This window comes from Schistocerca nitens, chromosome 2, assembly GCF_023898315.1.
Source record: "Schistocerca nitens isolate TAMUIC-IGC-003100 chromosome 2, iqSchNite1.1, whole genome shotgun sequence".
In the NCBI taxonomy this organism is placed as follows: domain Eukaryota; kingdom Metazoa; phylum Arthropoda; class Insecta; order Orthoptera; family Acrididae; genus Schistocerca; species Schistocerca nitens.
In genome coordinates, this window is record NC_064615.1 from 587,628,367 (window position 1) to 587,649,801 (window position 21,435).

Consider the following 21,435-nt stretch of genomic DNA (forward strand, 5'->3'; position numbering starts at 1 on the left):
TGTACTGAAACTTTATTCTACAGCTTCTTTCGATTACTACATGAAGTCTGTTTCTACAGATTCTTCCGATTCATATATGAAACAGGACATGTAAATGTTAATGTGGGTAATTACTGAGTTATTTTGAAGTGTTTGTTGGTTTTGATGTTACTAATACTGAGGTTAAGTGGGAAATTTAGTATTATTTTTTAGATATCCTTTAGGCACTCCGAATCAACATAACGCTCTTCATTAATTTCTGCTTGTTCCTCAAGCAATAAAATATGATTGTGTCCCACAATGAAGCTGTTTTGATTTATTTCATGAGATGTACTGTCTTAGCCGGCCTGGGTGGCCGAGCGTTTCTAGGCGCTACAGTCTGGAACCGCGCGACCGCTCCGGTCGCAGGTTCGAATCCTGCCTCGGGCATGGATGTGTGTGATGTCCTTAGGTTAGTTAGGTTTAAGTAATTCTAAGTTCTAGGGGACTGATGACCTCAGAGGTTAAGTCCCATAGTGCTCAGAGCCATTTGAACGATTTTGTACTGTCTTAATATGAAACAGACCGTTTAACGCTATTTATGACAACCCATTACGAATAAGCAAGGGGAAATAGTAACTGTAAATCAATAAAACAGCGACGCAGTGGCAATAAAGATTACGTGTAGCAAACATAACGCTATCTGCACTCACTTATCTTATCAAACACTTCTATTTAAGCTGACGGTCGCAACAAACCTCAGCAGTCTACTTACGAGGCCGCCGAATTAATTACGTATTTAGTTTTCAGTTGTTGCTGATGTTTTAAAGAAAGAGTTGTGCGTGTTGGTTGCGGGATCGCAGAGGCGTATTAGAAGAGAATTACCTTTGCACACAGTAAGTATAATCTGTTCCTTACTTCGTCCGGAGAGCTAATATGTCTCTCTGCCTAGGTAGTGATACTACAATAATCAGACAAATTTGTACCTCTGCAGTGCTCTGCGAGACAACTTTAAAAATTCGGCCAATTAATGCAGGTTAAGTCAAACATCTATATACACATTTTGACGCAAGAGTATGTCTGCATGTACAACTGTAACTGGCGAAATAGAGACTGCAAATTCATTATCAATAGCATGAAAAGATAATTTTGCTAAGGAATATACGGATTAAGAGTGACTTGACTTTGTCAATATTGCTGAAATATAAAAATAGTTCAGTTTTAAATCGACTCTGAGTGCTGTCATAAATGACATTGAAACATACATTTATTTGTTTAAATTCCTTAGATTTTTAAACTAACAACTTAACAAGTAGTTCACTATTATTCTAGTTATCGAATTCTGGAATCCCTTATTTAAATAAACAGAAGTATATAAATAAATAGAAGTACATAAGGTGCACTGCGGTAAAATCTTGCAAGTAACCATTACCTGTTAAGCATCATAGGATTTGAACAGTTATCTCTGTAGCATCCGACAGTGTCTACCGTAACATGGAACGAAACGTTAGGCAGAAAATAATGTTAAGAACTATGACAGGAAATCCCAAAAACCATAAATGACGAAACAAGTAAATAAGAGCAGCAACTGTCTCACAGTTATTACTTGGAGTTACACAATGTATCTAACTCGTAGCGGAAGATCCAGTGCTGCTCTGCCGACAAAAGGATAGGAAAGACCTCCGGCCAAGACGTACATTAATATTTTTTCACTATACAGTATTCGACCAATAGTCGCTAATAATGAGCTATATGAGCTACAGAGACACTTGTGCTCTTGAGCTGCTAATGTGCTCATAAAGACAAGTAAGGTCAATGATTATTATAGCGCGAATATAAGAAGAAACAGAAACCGCCACAACAAATTCTTTAAAAGTTTTCCGGTGGTGGCGTAGAATACCGAGTTTTAATTTCACAAAGAAATGAAAACACTAAACGACAGAAACACGAATGGCCTAAACAGTAACCTGGCAGCGGGTAGTGAAATATAATTTGCCCCGTTTTCGCGAGGTAAAAACAACGTAAGAAGTGTGTGAATATGTGTTTCAGAGGTATGCACTAAGAAAAGCACAACTCGTAGTTCTGTGATAGGTTATAAAGCCCATTATTTGTTGGGGGAGGAGGGGGGGATGAATATCTAATAGTTATAGCAAAGTGCGCAACAAAAATTAAGGGCAAAAGAGGGAAAATTATGAGTTAGTTAAACATAGAAAAGAAATAAGGAAGCATATAAGATACAAGACATCTGAGGTAGGTTATTTACATCTTGTACAGAAACCGGACGACAGTTACAAGAGTTGAGCGGTGTGAAAGGGAAGCAGTGGTTGAGATGCTCCACACCACTGCCGTGTGTCAATCATAAATTGTGAGTGTGCTTACGTCAGGCAGTGTGTTTATACTTCGCGCCGTGCGGTTGCAGCTGTAGAGGTTATAAATCTAAGTGCTGACAAAGTTGTTTGTGCACTGTTATGCCGTTATTAAGTGTAATAGTTTTCAACGGTGTTTCGTGTTGTTTGTGGTGAAATAACGATTTAATAAACTTCTGGAAACGTTCGCTCTGTGCGTTGAAGTCGCTTAGAAAATTCGTGCTTTAGTTTTCAGCTGACGTTTCCTGTTGGTTTTAGTGAAATATTTCAGTAAAAGTTTCATCCACTGTTTTAACTTCGTTGAGTGTTCCAGTCTCCACTAGAATTTTTTGTTTTAGCTAGTAAATTTTTGTGAAGTTTTGTTGGTACTGGTGTTAGTTGTGGTTTAGTAGTATTAATAAAAGTTGTTGCTCTCTTAGTAGGAGAGACAGAATTTCTAGATGCTATTTCTAGTTCTATAAATAGCTCTATTGATGTACCTGAACTTACGTAACGTAGACGTTTACTTTTTTTTTTTGGTAACTGTAAAATTATGGCAAGAAGGCGGCTAGGAGGAGGAGGTGTTCATATAGTCGTACTTTGCGCATATGCAATAGATTTGACCAACTGTCAGAGTTGAGTGGAGAGGAGCCACTTGTAGTTGTAGGTGTAGGAAACATGCAGCAGTCCTCAGCAGTTAGGAGACCTAAGTCAGTTGCAAAGTGAAACAGAAAGAAGAAGGTTCTGCTGCTAGGTAGTTCCCACGGTAGAGGTGTGGGCCAGCAGTTGCAAGAAGTGTTGGGAAGTGAGCCCCAGGTTACCAGCACTGTGAAGCCTAGTGCAGGGTTGGCTCAGGTGACTGACAGCATGGGGGAGTTCTGTAGGAATTTTACGGAGGATGATCAGGTAGTGATAGTGTGTGGAGCAGGGAGCAGTCTTGATAGGGACGGGAAATATGATGTAGGTGGTGACCTGGTAAAGATAGCTACTCAAACTGGTGGCGCTAATGTGCATACCGTGCAACTGTTTCAGCTTCATGATCGGCCTCATCTTAAGGCCGCTGCTAGATGCGTTAACATGGGGCTGGAAAAGGCACTGATGGTATAAGGCACGGGTCACATTGCAGTGGTGCCAGTTGAGTCTAACAGTATATCAGATTTCACTAGGCATGATCTGCACCTCAGTTGGTATAGGAAGGGGAGGCTGACAAAGCTTATAGGTGACAGTTTAGTAGGTGATGGTGGTGGGATGACTCATGGAAAAGTTCCTGTAGTAGTTGGTGTTAAAGCTGCACCTTTTTAAATTGAAGTCACCTGATAGGTATACCTGCTTAAAGAAAGTCCCTCCAACTAAGGAATCACCTTCAGAGGACGTCGTGTTTCCAAGTAGAGGAGGAATTAGCGTATTTCATCAAATGTAAGAGGTATTAGAGATAAAGTTGGTGAACTGATTATAGATTTTGACTGTGAAATTACTGGTATATCAGAGCACCACTTAAATAATTTTACAATTCAGCGGCTTTCTTTACCAGGATACAGATTAGTTGGCTATTTTTCAAGGAGGTACTTGCAGGGTGGGGGAGTGGCCATGTACGTAAAAAACAGTATTCCATTTGAGTCCATAGACGTATCACGGCACTGCAATGAACAAATTTTTGAATGTTGTACAGGGGCAGTTGAATTTAGTGAAACTAAACTTCTAATTGTTACTGCTTATAGGGCCCCTAACTCTGACATCAGAGCAGTACTGCTCAAGTTAGAGAGGGTTCTTGATTCAATTTATAGGAAGCACCGGAAATTAATTATATGTGGTGACTTCAATAATAATTTTGTTTATGATTGTGCAAGAAAAACAATGTTTATAGATCTCTTAAATTCATATGATCTGGTGCAGACTGTATTTTTTCCAACTAGCGTGCAGGGGAACAGTAAGACAGCCATAGACAATATTTTTATTCATTCTTCATTACTAGATGGGCATTCTGTTAGTAAAAGGGTGAATGGCCTTTCAGACCATGATGCCCAAATTCTAATACTAAAAGACTTTTGTACTCAAACAGATATCACATATAATTACAAACTATGTAAGAAAGTTAATCCAACGGCAACAGAGAGCTTTTTAAACCTCATCGAGGAACAAGAGTGTCAGGACGTTTATGGTGCCGGTAACATAGATGATAAATATAATACTTTCCTTAAGACATTTTCTTAAGCTCTTCGAGAGTTTCTTTCCATTAGAACTTTCTAAGCTGGGCACTAACAGTAAAAGGCTGCCTGGGTGGATTGCTAATGGGATAAGGATTTCATGTAGAACAAAATGGGAATTATATCAAAGCGTTAAAGTAGTCACAATCAAGCTATAGTAGCACATTACAAACAGTATTGTAAGGTGCTTAAAAACGTTGTTAGGAAGGCAAAGAGTATGTGGTACGTAAATAGAATAGCTAATTCACAGGATAAAATTAAAACCATATGGTCAGTTGAGAAGGAGGTGTTTGGTCAGCAGCCCAAGGTCGACGATACAGTCAGTTCGCGGTAAAAATATTTCTGTTACTGATAAATCAGATATATGTACAGTATTTATCAATCATTTTCTGAGCTTTGCTGGTGAATTAAATAAAAATTTAGTTTCTGCGGGGAATCACATAACTCTCTTCACAAATGTCTTTCCGAGATTGATGCCCAAAATACTACTCTGAGGTACAGAGGAGGAGGAGACTGAGTCAATGATTAAATCACTGAAGACTAAGAAATCTCATGGATATGATGGAGTGCCTAGCAGAATACTAAAGTACTGTGTTCCACATGTTAGCCCTGTACTTCGCCATATTTGTAATTTTTCATTTAGAAATGGCCAGTTTCCGGAACGATTAAAGTAGTCAGTAGTAAAGCCTCTATATAAAGATGGATAAAGGGATAATTTAGACAATTTTAGACCTATTTCTATGCCATCAGTGTTCGTTAAATTTACTGAAAAGGCTGTAAGCAAAATTGATCATTTTATATCACATAATTTGCTATCAAATGTACAGTTCGGCTTTAGAAGTCGTTTAAAAACTGAAAATTTTACATACTCTTATCTATGTGAGGTACTGGACGGGTTAAACAAAATGGTTCAAATGGCTCTAAGCACTATGGGACTTAACATCCATGGTCATCAGTCCCCTAGAACTTAGAACTACTTAAACCTAACTAACCTACGGACAGCACACAACACCCAGTCATCACGAGGCAGAGAAAATACCTGACTCCGCCGGGAATCGAACCCGGGAACCCGGGCGCGGGAAGCGAGAACGCTACCGCACGACCACGAGCTGCGGACACGGGTTAAACGAAAGGTTTAGATCGCTGGGCATATATTTTGATTTAACTACAGCGTTTGACTGTGATAATAACAAAATACTGCTTCAGAAGTTGGACCATTGCAGAATATGGGGAATAGCTCACAATTGGTTCACCTCTTACTTTAACGACAGACAGCAAAAGATCGTTATTCACATTGTTGAGAAGGATTGTGATGTGGGGCCTGAATGGGGTATGGTCAAAGGGGGCTAACCCAGGGATCAGTGTTGAGGCTACTCCTGTTCCTTATTTATACACACACCAAAAAAAATTGCGTCATCCCATTTCCCTGAACTCCTGAAGATAGACGTTGACTGTTCAGAGATGTCACTAAACCCGCTCAAAGATGTAAACAACAATGCTTGAGCAGCGCCTATTAGACGGAGGGAGTCCGACAACCGATCGGTTCCAGTCATTCCACAAGGAAGGAGGTACATGACTCGCATTGTCTGTAATTTAACCATGACTAGGCAGTCAATACCGCGGTTCGCATTTTTACTTTGTGCCAAGAAGGGCTCTCAACAAGTGAAGTGTGCAGGCGTCTCCGAGTGAACCAAAGCGATGTTGTTCGAACATGGAGTGAGACGGAGAGACAGGAACTGTCGATGACATGCCTCGTTCAGCCCTCCCAAGGGCTACTATTGCAGTGGATGACTGCTACCTACTCATTATGGCTCGGAGGACTCCTGACAGCGACGCCACCCTGTTGAATAATGCTTTTCGCGCAGCCGCAGGACGTCATGTTACGGCTCAAACTGTGTGCCTTAGGCTGCATGATGCGCAGCTTCACCCCTGACGTCCATGGCGAGTTGCATCTTTGCAACCACGACACCATGCAGCGCGTTACAGAGGGTCCAACAACATGCTGGATGGACCGTTCAGGATTGACTCACGTTTTCTTCACATATGAGTGTCGCATATGCCTTCAACTAGAGGTAACCCGGTCAGGCTGAATGCCTTAGACACACTGTCCAGTGAGTGCAGCAAGGTCCCTGCTGTTTTGGGGTGGCATTATGTGAGGCCAACGTACGCCGCTGGCAGTCAAGGAAGGCGCCGGCACTGCTGTACGATACGTGAATGCCATCCTCTGACCGATAGTGCAACCATATCGGCATCATATTGTCGAGGCATTCGTCTTCATGGACGACAATTCGCGCCCACATCGTGCACATCTTATGAATGACTTCTTTCAGGATAACGACATAGATCGACTAGAGTGGCCAGCATGTTCTCCAGACATGAACCCTATCGAACATGCCTGGGATAGATTGAAAAGGGCAGTTTGCCGGCCAGTGTGGCCGAGCGGCTCAAGGCGCTTCAGTCTGGATCCGCGCGACCGCTACAGTCGCAGGTTCAAATCCTGCCTCTGGCATGGATGTGTGTGATGTACTTAGGTTAGTTAAGTTTAAGTAGTTCTAAGTTCTAGGGGATTGATGACCTCAGATGTTGAGTCCCATAGTGCTCAGAGCCATTTGAACCATTTGAATAGGGCAGTTTATCTACGACGTGACCCACCAACCACTTGAGGGATCTACGCTGAATCGCCGTTGAGGAGTGGAACAATCTGGACCAACAGTGCGTTAATGTACTTGTGGATAGTATGCCACGACGAATACAGGCATGCATTAGTGCAAGAGGACGTTCTACTGGGTGTCAGAGGTGCCGATGTGTACAGCAGTCTGGACCTCAACCTCTGAAGGTCTCGCTATATGGTGGTACAACATGCAATTAGTGGTTTTCATGGGCAATAAAAAGGGCGAAAATGATGTTTATGTTGATCTCTATTCCAATTTTCTGTACAGGTTCTGGAACTCTCGGAACCGCGGTGAAGCGAAACATTTTTTTATGTGTGTATAAATGATATGCCCTCTAGTATTGTGGGTAGCACTAAAATGTCTTTTTCTGCTGATGACAGATGGTAGTAAAGCATATTGTGTGCTACATTGGCTCGGTTTCAAATGGTGCAGTTCATGATCCAAGTTCATGCCTTGTAGAAAATATACTATCGCTAAATCACATTAAGTCTCAGTTTTTACAGTTTCTAACACAATTCAACAAAACCGAGGATGGGCATGTGATTAGTGAAGCTGAACAGCTTAGATATATAGGTGTCCAGACAGATAGTAAACGGTCGTGGAATGCCCACGTTCATGATCTCGTTCAAAGACTTCATGCTGCATTTCTTTGTTATTCGAACGGTATCTGAAGTAAGTGATCGTCTACTTTGCTTATTTTCATTCGCTTATGTCTATGGTATTATATTTTGGGGTAACTTTTCCCATTGTAAAAGGATATTTTTGGCTCAGAAACTGACGGTTCGGGAATGAAGTGGTGGACGTTCGCGAACCTCTTGTGATCCCTGTTTACTAGTCTGTTTCTTTTTTATTTCTTTTTTATTTTTTTTGACACTGGCCTCTCAATATGTATATTAGTTACTGTCATTTCCTGTTAACAATATTAGCTTATTCCCAATAATAAGCAGCTTTCACTCAGTTAATATTCTGCAGAAATCCGATCTGCATTTTGATCGGACTTCCGTAACTCTCGTGCAGAAAGGTGTCCAGTATACCGCTGCATCCATTTTCAATAAGGTACCACCTGAATTCAATAATCTTAGCAGTAATCCACGAGCTTTCACATGGAAGCTGAAGACCTCATGGGTCACTCCTGTTCTGTAATTTTGTGGCGGCGTTAGTAGCGACAAACAATTCGCTGTAGAAACGGCTTACGAAGTCACCGCCACACTTTTAATAGCGGGCCGTCCGGTCCGCTGGAACAGTGAACAGAAAGATGAAAACCCAAACACTCTGATTAAATAAAAGTCGGTACTTATCTTTATTAACGAAGATACAGAAACACAGTAGTGAACTCCGTGTCTACAGAAATCTGTCTAGTTCGAGTCGGAGCGGCTAGGTCAGCGTCGGCTGACGACACACAACAACTCTGCTGCGATGAACACACAACTGACTAGCAAGTACACAATTCGGTGGCGAGTATACAACTGAGCGGCGGATACAGAACTGTCCTAGCGCTCGCGACTCCAGCGCTTAAGAAACCAGAAGCCAGCGGTGGCGCGCGCAGACTTGCGGCGATTTCCTCTCTCGCTGGCGCTGCTTATGCGGACGGCGTCCGGACTTTGATGCTGCCAACCTTTTGGCAGCGAGCTCGGGTGGCATTACTGGCTAGGATATAACACTCCTCCCCCCCAAATCGCCGCACCGTCGTTGAATAATGACGTGGCGAGCGTCGACGGCGGGGGAGGGGTCTGGCCGCAGGCGTAGCAGAAGAGACCGGGACGGAGACTGTTGTCGGTGGCAGTCCCCGGTCCGCACCCCAGCATTGGCTGCGCGGGGCCTCGGGAAACACCGACTGAAAACCGAGGTCAGGGTGCACGCCTGTGACCACGGGCGCAGCTTCTGGTACTGGACGCGACGGGGCGTCGGGACCCACGAAGAGAGGCAGCGTCTCCTGACGCTGCGTCGACGGCTGCTGAGTGGGCGCCGGACAAGGCGCTGCGGTGTCAGACTCCTTGGGGGTGCCCAAGTAAAGCGGCTGCAGGACAGGCTGCACAGCCACCGCTTGGGAAGGTGGCCCGGCTGAGGGGTCGACGTCCATCAGCTCCGAAGGCGGTGGCGACTGAAGAGGGACCGCAGGCGCCGGAGCGACCACCTGGGGCGCTCCCGGATGAAGCTCCGCGGGAGGCATCAACGGGACGGGCTGTCGGCGTGGTAGCGGCGACGGCTGCTGCTGCTGCCCTGGGGGCGGCAGCGAAGTCGGAAGGCGCGGCTGGAACCAGCCGCGGACCAAATCCGTGGACAAAGAACGAGCGGCAGAATCCGGGCGGCCAGCGCGGCGCAACTGGTTCTGATGCCTCCTGTGCACCCCAGTAGCACCTTGAACAGTATAAAAACCGCGACCCTGGACACTTATCACGGTACCACGTTCCCAACGACGGCGACCGTGATAAACTCTGAAAAAAAACGGCGTCGTTGCGCTGAAAACGCGTGCGATGCTCAGAAGCGGCGGGTCGATCCGGGGTGTGCAACAACCGTAGTAGGGTGCGATGACGACGGCCGTGGAGAAGCTCCGCAGGCGAAGGGCCGTCGCGTGGCGTGGTCCGGTACGACGACAGGAACGTGATGAGGGCCTGCTGACGAGAGTGCGTAGCACGAAGGCGGTCCATATGATCCTTGAATGTGCGTACGAAACGTTCCGCTGCACCATTCGATTGAGAGTGGAACGGCGGAGTAAGAACATGGCGAATGCCATTGGCGGAACAAAAACTTTCAAATTCAGCAGTGGTAAATTGTGGACCATTGTCAGACACTAAAACTTCCGGAAGACTCTCAAGACAAAAAAATGAAGTCAACGCCTGTATAGTTTGTGCAGACGTTGTAGACTGCATGGGCACAACAAACGGAAAATTACTAAATGCATCTATCACGATGAGCCAACGAGAATTCCAATATGGACCAGCGAAATCAATATGTACTCGCTGCCAGGGACCGGCAGGGCGTGCCCACTCAAAATAGCGTTGAGGCGGAGCAGCTTGGTGTTCGGCACACGTCGAACAATCTGTAGACATCTGCGTAATCTGCTTATCAATGCCGATCCATGTACAATGACGGCGGGCAAGCTGCTTGGTGCGGACCACTCCCCAATGACCTTGATGCAACAAGTCGAGGACCTTGGATTGAAGCACTTGGGGAACCACTACACGAAGCTGGTCATTCTCGGTGCGTAACAACAAAACTCCGTGCGAAACAGCCAACAGATGACGTTGCGGATAATAGCGACGAACCACAGGATCCGATATGTCCTTTGCCTTGGACGGCCAACCACGTTGAACAAAACGTAATAGTAAACTCAGATGAGGATCCGTAGCTGTCTCACGTGCCACCTGACGATAATCAATCGGAAAATCCCGGAGGGATTGATGCTCATCGGCGTCAATCTGATGGCAAGAGTCGTCAGAGGAATCGAAGACATCATCCGCAGCAATCGGCAATCTAGAAAGCGCGTCAGCGTTTGCATGCTGAGCTGTAGGGCGATACAGTATCTCATACTGGTATTGTGATAACAAAAGAGCCCAACGTTGTAGTCTCTGAGCTGTCCGCTGAGGAACTGGTTTAGACGGATGAAACAGGGACGTCAGGGGCTTGTGATCTGTTACTAAATAGAATGGTCTACCATAGAGGTAGTGATGGAATTTTGTGACACCGAACACAATAGCCAACGCTTCCTTGTCCAATTGGCTATAATTACACTGAGCTTTGTTTAGCAATTTAAATGCGAACGCAATAGGACGTTCGGTGTTACCGACTCGGTGGGACAACACAGCACCGAGGCCGAAAGAAGAGGCATCACAAGCTAACACCAGAGGCTTGTTAGGGTCGTAATGGACCAGACAACGATCATTCAATAAAGCCTCTTTAAGCTGCTGAAAGGCTGATTGGCAATCAGCTGACCACACAAACGGAACATTCTTACGGCGGAGACGATGCAACAGTGCAGCAATCTGTGATGCATTCGGTATAAACCTAATATAATATGTCAATTTGCCAAGAACTGCTTGCAATTCATGCAGATTGCGAGGGGCGGGCAAATCACGAATAGCTGCTAAATGTGACTGGGAGGGATGAATGCCTTGAGCATTAATAACATGTCCCAGATACTCCATCTCCGTAAGGAAAAATGAACATTTATCGATGTTGCAACGTAGGCCTGCCTGAGACAACACTGTAAACAAACACTCCAAATTACGGAAATGTTTAGCAGGCGTCTGACCGGACACAACAATATCGTCTAAATAGTTGCAACACGATGGCACATTAGCCAGAAGTTGTGACAAAAAACGCTGAAAAACAGCTGGAGCTGACGCACAACCAAAAGGCAAACGCAGAAAACGGAACAACCCCAACGACGTGTTTATGACAAAATACTGTTGTGATTGCTCGTCGAGGGGCAATTGCAAATATGCTTCACGGAGATCAATTTTGGAAAAGAAACGAGCTTCCCCTAACTTATCCATCAGCTCGTCCGGTCTCGGCAAAGGAAAAGAATCAATGACAGTCTGAGGATTAACTGTCGACTTAAAATCAGCACACAAACGTAACCTGCCAGACGGTTTCTTTATAATAACTAAGGGAGAAGCCCACTGGCTCGCTGAAACGGGTTGAATAACACCGTTGTTTTGCCAATGACGAAGTTCATCTGCTACAGGTGCCCGGAGGGCGTGAGGCACTGGACGAGCACGAAAAAATCGAGGCTGAGCATTATCTTTTAACGTAATATGAGCGGCAAAGTTCGCAGCACAACCTAGTTCGTCTTTAAATATGTCACTGTATTGGTTACACAAATCGGTTAAGCCGTCTTGAGGAACAACAACAGGATTAATTTGCAACACATTGTCTTGGATAGATAGGCCAAACAAGTCAAAACAGTCTAATCCGAAAATGTTTACACTGTCTGTAGCGCGGAGCACTGTGAATGAAACTGTTTTTATATTGCCACGGAATGTGGCTGGCACGCTACATACACCTAACACAGGAATTTGTTCTCCACTATAAGTAGCCAAAGAATGTTTTGCCGCTGAAAGTTTAGGGCGGCCGATAGCCGCATACGTAGCACTATTTATGAGAGTCACAGACGCACCAGTGTCTAATTGAAAATTGAAGGTCTTATCCTGGATGCGTAGCTTCACAAATAGTTTATTACACTGTCTCTGGATCGGTGCAGTGGAAGCGGAAGACACAAAATCAGCGCGTTTAGCGCGTGTGCGCTGCTTACGACAACTCGTGGGTTGGGCGGGTGGAACAACAACTCCCGCTTCACTTGCAGTCTGTACATTACTTTTTACAGCGTTTGAATTACGCTTGGGTCGCATAGCAGAGGGCTGGGTGGGTGGTTTATTGCGAACAAGTTTATTACCCACACGAACCGTGGAAGAGTCTTTAAACGCGACCTTCTGGGCGGGCTGGCTGTGAAGAACATGAATATCCATGGGCTGGGCAGCACTAGAATTGTTCTTGCGTTTACGCAAACAAACAGTCTGGATGTGTCCTTTCCTTTGACAAAAGTGACAAACCGCGTTTCTTAACGGGCAACGTTCACGAGGATGAGCAAGAACACACTTAGGGCAAGACTTAACTCTATCATTTTGCACACGCGGCTGACGAATGTGTTTAACATGACGCGGCCGGCTAGTGTTTACAGTCTGACTCTGCCGGTGGGGCCGCGGGCGTGACATAACTTGCTTAGCACAGGCAATTTGAGAAATACATGGCTGATCTAACTCACACTCAGCATAGTCAAAAGTATCTTGGGCTTCAATGATGTTCATCACAGTCTCTAATGACGGGTCAGGCAACTTTAAGATAGCAGCACGAATACGAGAATCTGCAATGTTTTGAGTAATAGCGTCTCGTAACATGACATCACTGTAGGAAGCTCCACAGACACAATTAAATCGGCACTGACGGGTGAGGCCCCGTAAATCTGTTAACCACTGTGTATTAGATTGATGTGGCAGTTTCTTTAATCGGAAGAACTTGAATCTGGCTGCTGCCACATGAACTCGCGACTCGAAATACTCAGCCAGCTTGTTAACAACAACGTCATAGTCTAAAGCTTCCGGCTTGGAATCCAGGAACAACTTACAAAGTAGTCGATAGACTTCCACGCTTGCAGTGGAAATTAAATAAAGCTGCCGCTCAGTACCCGTGATTTTGTAGACTGTCATGTGCGCCTGCAACTGCGCGAAATATTCTCGCCATTCTTCTCTTGAAGCATCAAAAGCACGGAAAGGTGGTGCTGCCTGTGCTTGTTCCTTTTGTGGTGGAGGATTAGCCGCTTGTTTGGAGATTGCTTCCACCAGGCTTTGTATTTGCTGACTCTGTAACAAGATCAACTGTTGTAATTCGGCAGACATAGTGAACACAAATTAAACCAGCCCCCAAAATTTTATCGCCATAATTAGTATAACCAGAAACAAGTTGAACCAGCCCTGCACACGAGTCGCCAGTTTTGTGGCGGCGTTCGTAGCGACAAACAATTCGCTGTAGAAACGGCTTACGAAGTCACCGCCACACTTTTAATAGCGGGCCGTCCGGTCCGCTGGAACAGTGAACAGAAAGATGAAAACCCAAACACTCTGATTAAATAAAAGTCGGTACTTATCTTTATTAACGAAGATACAGAAACACAGTAGTGAACTCCGTGTCTACAGAAATCTGTCTAGTTCGAGTCGGAGCGGCTAGGTCAGCGTCGGCTGACGACACACAACAACTCTGCTGCGATGAACACACAACTGACTAGCAAGTACACAATTCGGTGGCGAGTATACAACTGAGCGGCGGATACAGAACTGTCCTAGCGCTCGCGACTCCAGCGCTTAAGAAACCAGAAGACAGCGGTGGCGCGCGCAGACTTGCGGCGATTTCCTCTCTCGCTGGCGCTGCTTATGCGGACGGCGTCCGGACTTTGATGCTGCCAACCTTTTGGCAGCGAGCTCGGGTGGCATTACTGGCTAGGATATAACATGTAAAATTAAGTGGATTCTTACGTTACTTTGTTGATTGCGTGTACTTCATGGCTTGACTTTTTCTGGCCTCATAAACCACGTTCAGATGTTAGAAGAGAAATTTTTTAACACGGAGTATAGGTTTAAGTGTTAGGAACTCTTTTGTGAAGACACTTCTTTGGAATGTAGCCATGTATGGAAGTGAAACATGGACGATAAATAGCTTAGACACGGAGAGAATAGAAGCTTTTGAAATGTGGTGCTACAGGAGAATGCTGAAGATTAGATTTGTAGATCATGTAGCTACTGAGAAGTTACTGAATAGAATTAGAAAGAAAAGAAATTTGTGGCACAACTTGACTAAAAGAAGGTATTGGTGGGTAGGGCATGTTCTGAGGCATCAAGGGATCACCAGTTTAATACTGGAGGGATGTGTGAGGGTCAAAAATTGGAGAGGGAGATCAAGAGATCGAAAAGATACAGGCTGCAATAATTTTTTGGAGATGAAGAGGCTTGCACAGGATTAAATAGCATGGAGAGGTGCATCACACAAGTCGGACAAAAGACCACAACAACGACAATAACCATGTGTAGTGCAAACTTAGTTACATGTTACTACGTTTAACGGGTTGTAACTCAGTCAATTTACATTGATGAGAAAATTTTACCTATTGTGATCAGTCTAGAGCGTCTGACCTGCCAAATGCTGATTAAGGATTCGTCTGACGTCATAATCATGCTAACTAGTATGGTCTGTAGTTATTGGACGTCTTTATGAACATCTCCATATTGAGGCGTAAAATATGAATGGTGTGCAGCAGCACGTAAATGTTTTGTTTTCGTTATTACTGCTAGAGTTTCGGGTTATTTCCCGCCAAATTACACAACTTGTATGACTTGGATATCAATAATAACAACGATTTCTAACAGACCATGCCCAGTTTGGTGTCTAGTGGTTCCCCTAATGCAACTAGGTCTCGCGCGAGTTTTCCTCAGTGAAAAGGACTATGTACACCTCACAATTATTTTAGTTGTTCTACAACTACGGATACAATTGTGTACTGTACAGCAGCTGAAAACCATCAATAGACATTATATTGCCGACTATTCATTAGTTCAAAATGGTTCAAATGGCTCTGAGCACTATGGGACTTAACTTCTGAGGTCATCAGTCCCCTAGAACTTAGAACTACTTAAACCTAACTAACCTAAGGACATCACACACATCCATGCCCGAGGCAGGATTCGAACATGCGAGCGGAGCGGTCGCGCGGTTCCAGACTGTAGCGCCTAGAACCGCTCAGCCACTCCGGCCGGCTATCCAATAGTTTGTAGGAGCAACAGTGTATAGGAATTTTGTCAAGTTTTGTGTGGTGTGTGTGGGCACCCTGCTAAAGTGAATGTTCCTTTCTTTTCCAGCGCATAAAAAAATGACGAATTAAAATAATGATTGGCAAAGTAGTTATCGAAAATGCATATTTCGCTTATATCCAGGAAATGACACATAGCGCAGGAGGTACTTCTGCATCTACATACTACGCAAGCAACCACTCGGTGTATGGCGGAGGGCGTTATGTACCATTGCTAGTCATTCACTTTCCGTCCCACTCGAAAATGGAGCTGGCGAAATAGGACTGTCTATATGCTTCCGTATGAGCCCTGATTTCTCTTACATTGCCTTCATGGTTCTTACGTGTGAAGCACGGTAGTGGCAGTACAATCATTCTGCAATCTGTAGCAAATGCCGGTTATTTATTCTATATCAATAGTGTTTGGCGAAAAGAACTTTGTCTTCCTTTCAGGGGCTCCCATTCGAAATTAAAGTACTCGCGTGTTGACCGAACTTACCGGTAACAAGTATGGCATCACGACTCTGAATTGCTTCGATGTCTTCCCTTTAATCCGACCTGGTGGGGATCCCAAACGCTCGAGCAGTATTTACAAATGGGTCGCACTAGTGTTCTATAACCGGTGTCCTTTGCAGATGAACATCATTTTTCTAAACCTGTCCCAATAAAACGAAGTCGAGCGTTCGCCTGCCCCACTGCAATCCTTCCATGCTCGTTCCATTTATATCGCTGTGCAACAATATGCCTAGGTATTTAATCGACCTTTCTGTGTCAAGTAGTAAAAAAATAATGCTGTATTAGAACATTATGGAAATGTTTTTCCATTACCTTATATATTACTACATTTACAACCAGCTGCCTTTCATCACACCAAGTAGAATTTTTGTGTAAGTCGTTTTGTATCTACCTACAGTCTAACGACGACGATATCCTCCCATTGACTACAGCACCATCAGCAAACAGCCCCAGATTGCTGCTCAGCATGTCCGTCAGATCATTTATGCATACCGGGTGAATAACCTAAAACTTGCGGAAATGGTAATTACTATTGCTGTGCGGTTTTCAAAAAATGGGTTGCTAGTCAGGGGCTCATACTGTTACCAAGTCAACAGATTACAGTAATACTTAGGAAGAGTATTTTTTCTGAAAATATGCAATTTAAGATAGTAACAACTAAAAATAGGATAAATTAGAATGTCCGTGGTGTTTGTTCCAGGATTCTAGTGCGAGTCATTTACGAGATATCGTATTTGAAAAAATTTCCACATCGACACTTGTACAAGACCTGTGATCGCATATACTAAAGAACAACGCAAGAGCACACAATAGTTACGTGGATTATGATCAGTAACGGGACAGTTGACCATCATAGGTTAAGTTCAAAATGTCTACCGGCAGCAGCAATACACATTTCCATTCTAGTATGAAACGACTACTGCACACATGCTAGCATGTCAGCGGTGTTCGAAAAGGCTGCATCGTTGCATATCATCGGATGCAGTTGGTATGTCATTGTAGACAGCGGCTGGATAGCCATCATGTTGGTAGCACAAGTTCATCCTAGTCTGCAGAGGAACGTTTTCTAGCATCCATGGAAAATGGTCTATTAGCAGGCTCCGATACTTGTGCGCGTTCAATATTCCGTCTGTGAAAAACGGGTCGCGGAGGTGATGGTTCACTCTCCTGCAACACACGTTTGCATACCACCTGAGGAATACAACGGGGATTGTCAACAGACAAATAGTGCCTGTTTCGGCTGTTTACCTGGCCTGACCTGGTTTCATCACTAAACAAGATACATGACACATCTGGAGTATTCCGTTGTAATGACCATGTGAAGAAGTTAACACGATTCTCATAATGGTTTCCATGCAGCTCTTGAGGGAGAGAGATGCGATAGCGGTGGAATCCATGTCGATGAAGAATGCGTAGGACACTTGCCTGACTCATGGCACTTCTTCGTTCAATTGCGCGGTAGCTAACGTGCGGATCAACTGCAACAACAGCAGCAGCAAGAACATAAATTCTCCCTTGTTCTGTCGCCATTTGTTTCCTTCTGTTACGTTGTCTAGGTGTTACAAAATAATTGCCGACATGTTTTATGTCTATTGGGATATTTTGCCGTACACACCGTACTAGAACGAGGTGCGTTCTTCTTGCACTCACCATACACCATGAGCATGTCGACTTTTTCTGTATTTGCAAATTCCATCGTCCACTAACAACTTACTGCTTGGACTGTCACACATTAACTGACTGGTATCGCAATGTACTCAAGGAACACACAAGCACATTGTCAGCAAACATAACAACATCGTTATTTGCAACTACGTAGGTTGAATTACATTCCGTTAATACGAGGTGCGGCTAGAAAAAAACCGGACCGATGCTGGAAAAAACATTTATTTACAATTACTTACAATTTCATGTTATCTCCTTCAATGTACTCTCCTCCTCGGTCTCTACACCGCTCCATACGAATTTTCCACTGTTCATAGCAATGCTGCAGATCATTTTCGGTAAGTCCATACATTACTTCCGTCGCTTTTTCTTTTACTGCTTCAACAGTCTCAAATCTAGTTCCTTTCAAAGCTGACTTGACTTTAGGGAAAAGAAAAAAGTCACAGGGGGCCAAATCAGGTGAGTAGGGTGGATGATCTAAGATGGGAATGTTGTGTTTTGCCAAAAACGTCTTCACTGACAACGCACTGTGAGCTGGGGCATTGTCTTGGTGAATGATCCATGACTTTTTTCTCCACAAATCGTTCCGTTTTCTCCGTACTCGCTCACGTAGGGTAGCCAGGACGCTAATCTAGTAATGCTGATTCACTGTTTGTCCCTCTGGTACCCAATCAATGTGCACAATCCCTTTGATGTCAAAAAAAAAAAAAACAATCATCATTGCCTTGAATTTCGATTTTGACATTCGTGCTTTTTTTTGTCGTGGAGAACCAGGAGTTTTCCAATGCATCGATTGGCGTTTAGTTTCGGGATCGTAAGTAAAAAACCACGATTCATCGCAAGTAATAACATTTTGTAAGAAGGTGGGATCACTTTCAATGTTTTCCAGGATGTCAGAACAAATCATTCTTCGGCGTTCCTTCTGTTCAATTGTGAGACACTTTGGAACCAGTTTTGAACACACTTTGTTCATGTTGAAACTTTCATGAAGAATCTGCCTAACACTTTCCTTGTCAACTCCTGTTAACTCATACACTGCTCTGATTGTTAAACGGCGATCTTGTCGAACAAGTTTACCGATTTTTTCAATGTTTGCATCAGTTTTTGCTGACAATGGTCTGCCAGTGCGAGTGTCATCACTGGTGTCTTCGCGGCCATCTTTAAATTGTTTAAACCACTCAAACACTTGTGTTCGCGATAAACAATCATCGCCGTACACTTGTTGTAACATTACAAACGTTTCACTTGCAGATTTTCCTAGTTTGAAACAAAATTTGATGTTAACACGCTGTTCTTTCTGTACACTCAACATTTTCCGACGCACAGACAAAACGTCAACTACTTAAAACAGACGCCACGGGCAGACTGAGTGCAGGAGGCAGATGAAACTCGAGCAGTAGGCGGAGCGAGAGTAACGTGACAGGCCACGCGACTTTCAGCCTTATTGCATTCGTTTTATTGTTTCACCAGTACTAGTCCGGTTTTTTTCTAGCCACACCTCGTACTTGTTCCTTAGATCATGAATATGACATTTCATAATGATGTCGAACATGTCAGTTTACATAAGTTTTCTTTACACAGTACACTTTATTTTATTTTTTAATTTCATATTTTTTTACAGTTACTACGTTATATCTAAAAATTCAGCTATTGAGTGGAAGGAGTTGTCATTCAGAAATTCTTGTAATTGTTTTAATTCTTTTAAATGTTGGTTGGCTATCTGTCAGACTTTCAATGCTACTTAGAAAATAACCAAAGATTTTTGTGGCAGCATAATTGACCCCTTTTTGTGCCAAAGTCAGATTTAACCCAGAATAGTAAATATCATCCTTTCTTGCAGTGTTGTAGCTATGCACTTCGCTATTATTATTGAACTGAGATGTGTTATTAATAACAAATTCCATAAGCAACTATATGTATTGTTAAGGTACTGTGAATATCCTGAGTTCCTTCGATAAATGTTTGCCAAAGTGATCTTGGGTGGGCCCCATTTCAGTGACCTACTACATACGTGGCTCAGGATCCTACTTGTCTATTGGGGCCAAGCTTTTAGTACTCTGTTGGCGATGCTATCAGTTCCATGTGAGCTTTTACGTTTGACCGCATTTATTATTATCCTAATTTCAGTGGAAGAGGTAGGTTGAATTTCAGTTTTATCCAAGTGCGTAGGTATTGCCTCTTCCATATATTGCTTTGCATTTTGTAATGAATAGCTTTATCCTACTTTCTTTACAACACTTAAAAATGGTTAGTAAAAATATTTTCTATTTCTGACTTTTTGTTAGCAAACTTTACACTGAGTTTGATAGAAATACACAGCCGGCCGAAGTGGCCGCGCGGTTCTGGCGCTGCAGTCTGGAACCGCGAGGCCGCTACGGTCGCAGGTTCGAATCCTGCCTCGGGCATGGATGTGTGTGATGTCCTTAGGTTAGTTAGGTTTAACTAGTTCTAAGTTCTAGGGGACTAATGACCTCAGCAGTTGAGTCCCATAGTGCTCAGAGCCATTTTTTTGATAGAAATACAGTCTTCCTCAGCTCTTGGTTGCCCTGTTTCCCTTTTGCCACTATTCCAAAATGTTTTAATTTTATTATTAGAGGTGCTAATGTGAGACATAATACACATACTTCTGAACTTTTTAATAACTTTTCTGAATACAGTGCAGTAGTTTTTACAACGTTTCACTGTTTTTGGACCATTATTCCTTCTAGCTATATGATATATGGCACACACAAGTGTCCATTTGGGCACTCTTTTAAATACGATATCTCGTAAACGACTAGCACTATAATCGTGCAACAAACATCATTGACATTCTACATTATCCTACTTCTAGTTTGTTGTTGTCAATAGGCATTGTTTCATTTTAAAATGTGTATGTTTTCACAAAAAATACACTTTTTAAGTATTGTTGCATCTGTTGATTGGCTAACAGTAGGAGCCCTGTGAAAACCGCCCATGAATAGCACTTTCCGTGTCAGCAATATTTGCAGTGAAAGTTTTAGGTCGTTCACCTTGAGTAGACAATAACAGCGCTCCTATCCTCGAGCCACTCACATATCTGGGAACCTCTTCCGTATGTTCGTACCTTCGATTTCGGAAATCTTCTTGTTGCCCTCCATCCTTAATTCGCAGGATATCATGTGATAAAAAGGCAAACTGAGTTTCCCACAAGCGATGCTTCTAAAACCGTGGTGATTCGTGGACAGAAGCTTTTTTGGCTCAGAAAACTTTATGTTCGAACTGAGAATATGTTCAAGGATTCATCAGCAAATCGATATTAAGGATATTGGTTTGTAATTTTTCGGATCCTTTCTCTTACCTTTCTTATACCATACAGGTGTCACCTGCGCCTTTTTCCGGTCGTTTGCCACTTTGCGCTGGGAGATATATTCGCGATAAATGCAGTCTAAGTAAGGAGCCAAAGCCGTCGAATGCTCTTTGTAAACTGAATTGGGAATCTGTCTGGACCTGGTGGCGTATTTGCTTTCATTCAGTTGCTTCTCTGCGCCAGAGATGGCTATTAATACGTCATCTAAAAGGGAACCTTTGAGATGGTCAGAGGATGGTGTGATTGTACGATTCTTCTGCGTGGAAGGTTACTTAAATGCGAAATTGAAAACTTCATCTTTCCCTTTGTTATCTTTTATTGCCACACAGTATTTGACAACGAGTGAATGGATAGAAGCCTTCGCCGGCCGGAGTGGCCGAGCGGTTCTAAGAGCTACAGTCTGGAACCGTGC

The 21,435-nt window shown here is 43.6% G+C and overlaps 2 protein-coding genes across 2 annotated transcripts in view; one reads left to right on the plus strand and one right to left on the minus strand.

The window, feature by feature from the left end:
- LOC126235170 (uncharacterized) overlaps positions 1-21,435 on the minus strand; it is a 73,871-nt gene that overhangs the window by 50,697 nt on the left and 1,739 nt on the right. Inside the window, exons 2-4 of the mRNA XM_049943902.1 lie at positions 13,364-13,538; positions 12,858-12,994; positions 8,936-9,430 (exon numbers count right to left, since the gene is read on the minus strand). Of these exons, the coding sequence (XP_049799859.1) occupies positions 8,936-9,430; positions 12,858-12,994; positions 13,364-13,538 (807 nt within the window). The remainder of the gene's footprint in view (positions 1-8,935; positions 9,431-12,857; positions 12,995-13,363; positions 13,539-21,435) is intronic.
- The window catches only part of LOC126235171 (ankyrin repeat and protein kinase domain-containing protein 1-like), a 29,084-nt gene continuing 8,377 nt past the window's right edge, over positions 729-21,435 (plus strand). Inside the window, exon 1 of the mRNA XM_049943903.1 lies at positions 729-854. The gene's annotated coding sequence lies outside the window, so the exon portion shown is untranslated. The remainder of the gene's footprint in view (positions 855-21,435) is intronic.